General features: G+C 34.4%; 1 protein-coding gene across 1 annotated transcript; it reads left to right on the plus strand.

The window, feature by feature from the left end:
- Positions 1–221: 221 nt before the first annotated feature.
- LOC136216997 (protein RKD1-like) lies at positions 222–1,713 on the plus strand. The gene is made up of 3 exons (XM_066003554.1): positions 222–390; positions 462–748; positions 1,393–1,713. Exons 1-3 carry the CDS (start codon positions 222–224, stop codon positions 1,711–1,713), a joined length of 777 nt encoding a protein of 258 aa, XP_065859626.1.
- The last annotated feature ends 635 nt before the right edge of the window (positions 1,714–2,348 follow it).

Raw genomic sequence — 2,348 nt, forward strand, 5'->3', positions numbered from 1 at the left:
TGAAGAGGTTAGTAATTGCTATGAGTATTGTAACTCCTAAATAAACCATTATTTAATAATATAAATGTTCATGCATATTGGGAAGTTATTTCAAGCGACGCCCACATAATTATTAGTAGATTTTCATTAAAAATTCTATATATACATTCCGTCTTCTTCCCCTTGCTAAAATCTCTGCTACTTGTCATCACTCTGCAATTTCCTGAAGTTAGAAAAAAAGAATGGCAGATTCATCCAATAGTTTTGCTTCCGAGTTTCTTTATGGAAGTGCTTATTTTGACCAACTAGACAGCTTCCATAATGATATTCCATTAATGGAGAGTTTTATTTGTACACCTACACTTCCTTATTCTTTTGATATTTCTGAAGAGTTCCCAAGCCTGATTGAAGGTTGTTAAATACTCTGAAACCTCTATATTTGTATTTCTATTATATTTACTACTAATGTTGAATTGATGCAGATGATACAGTATGGAGTGAGTTGGGGTGTTTGTTTGAGAAAGAAAGCAGTGTAATAAAATCAAGTGAAGAAGAAAAAGAGGTAAAGAAAATGAGAGAAGACAAGAGCATATCAAAACGTTTAACAAAAGAAGCAATTTCCAAGTACTTCTACTTGCCAATAACCCAGGCTGCAAAACAACTCAATGTGGGTTTAACCATATTGAAGAAGAGATGCAGAGAGTTGGGCATCAAGAGATGGCCACACCGAAAGCTAATGAGCCTTCAAACCCTAATTAATAATGTCCAGGTATCCTCTACTATTCTTATATGCCCTAGCAGCTCTAGGGCAGCTGCCCTAGGGCTTCTTATTTAGAGGTCTTCTATTGGACCATAAGAAATGGATTACTATCTGATTGAGAAATGATTGGTGTAGAGAATAAAGTTGTATGATCATTAATTATCAGGTCCATTGATAGTAGGATTTTCCTCTAATTCAATTTCATTCATAAGTTACAAATTTAGTTCTACGGTTATTTGGAGAGAATGGTTTAATCTTCCTGTAAAAAATAGTACTATAAGATCAAATTTAGTCATATGCCATTTAAAACCTTATTGGGTGGTCTAAATGTAGGTTGAAGGATAGGTAAAACATGAAATTGTATGTGAAAAAAAATGTATTTTGTTAATAAGGTTTAAAATTGTACCATCCAGTAAAAATTAGGTTTACGATTACATTGTTTTGTAAGGCTTCGTTTTAGAGGGCTATGTTTTTTTGATAGATAAATATATTTTTTTTTATCATTGGTTATTTATAGTTGTAGACATAATCAAGAAACTTAATTGTAAAATTTAAAATACAGTGACAAAACATACTAAGAATCTCTATTTTACAAATAAGTGAAACCATATGTTTTTTTGTATACCCTAGATATGAAATATATATGAATGCAGGAAATGAAGAAGGTGGAAGGTGAGGAAAGTGAAGGGAAAGTGAAGGAAGCTATAAAAATATTGGAGAGGGAAAAGAAGCAGGTAGAGGAAGTGCCTGATATGCAGCTTGAGCATAAAACTAAGAGGCTGAGACAAGCCTGTTTCAAGGCTAATTACAAGAAAAGAAAGAACATGGCCACCTCCATCATTCCTCATAAACAACATTCTTCTTCCTTTTTTCTTAATCTTCACCAACAAGGAGAACACGATGAAGATGAAGATGAAGAGATCAAATACCTCTTAAACGATCCTAATTCTTATAAGAATACTTTGTTCTTTTAGATATCTTAATTTGTAACTCTTTTTACCTTTTTTTTTCCCTCATTTTGTATTTCTCATACAATATAATCTCCAGTTTCCTGAAAAGATTATAATCAATAACCAGATGCTACAATCTTATATATGAATTAAACCCTAAATGATAGTTTAATTATAGTATTTTGGGAATTTAGTAGTTACCTTTTTTTAGTTCTTTTGCGTATTGTGTCTTACCATGAGCTGAAGTTAAGCCTATAGTAATCAGATAATGATTTAACTGCACTCTCACATACCATAAATTTAATTAATCGCAACTGCTTTCGATTTATTTGTCATAATGGAAGTAGTTGATATGTTACACTTGCATCCACATACACGTGGAATCTTTGTAAAGTGACGGTGGTTATTTAGTTCTGTAATGTGGCCTTACTCCCCGAATATGTATTTTGTGTTCACCTTTGGATCTTTTTGTAGAGCCTTAAATGTTCATTTGATCTCGGAGTTGTGAGGGCTTTGGATTGCGGCCAGGGGCGGAGCCAGAGGGGGCGGGGAGGGTCGGCCGACCCTCCGACCCCGCCCGAAAACCCCATAGAGGGGTTTTCCATCCTGACTCCACCAGGATCTGCCATGGCTGATCTCGAAGGAAATAGGTTCGCAGA

The sequence above is a fragment of the Euphorbia lathyris genome, chromosome 2, assembly GCF_963576675.1.
Source record: "Euphorbia lathyris chromosome 2, ddEupLath1.1, whole genome shotgun sequence".
Classification (NCBI taxonomy): domain Eukaryota; kingdom Viridiplantae; phylum Streptophyta; class Magnoliopsida; order Malpighiales; family Euphorbiaceae; genus Euphorbia; species Euphorbia lathyris.

Bases quoted from the DNA above. Each gene is read 5' to 3' on its own strand.
- LOC136216997 (XM_066003554.1), top strand. From the start codon at position 222: ATGGCAGATTCATCCAATAGTTTTGCTTCCGAGTTTCTTTATGGAAGT. The intron at 391-461 runs GTTGTTAAATAC...GAATTGATGCAG, and splicing joins GTTCCCAAGCCTGATTGAAG to ATGATACAGTATGGAGTGAG. The intron at 749-1,392 runs GTATCCTCTACT...ATATGAATGCAG, and splicing joins CCCTAATTAATAATGTCCAG to GAAATGAAGAAGGTGGAAGG.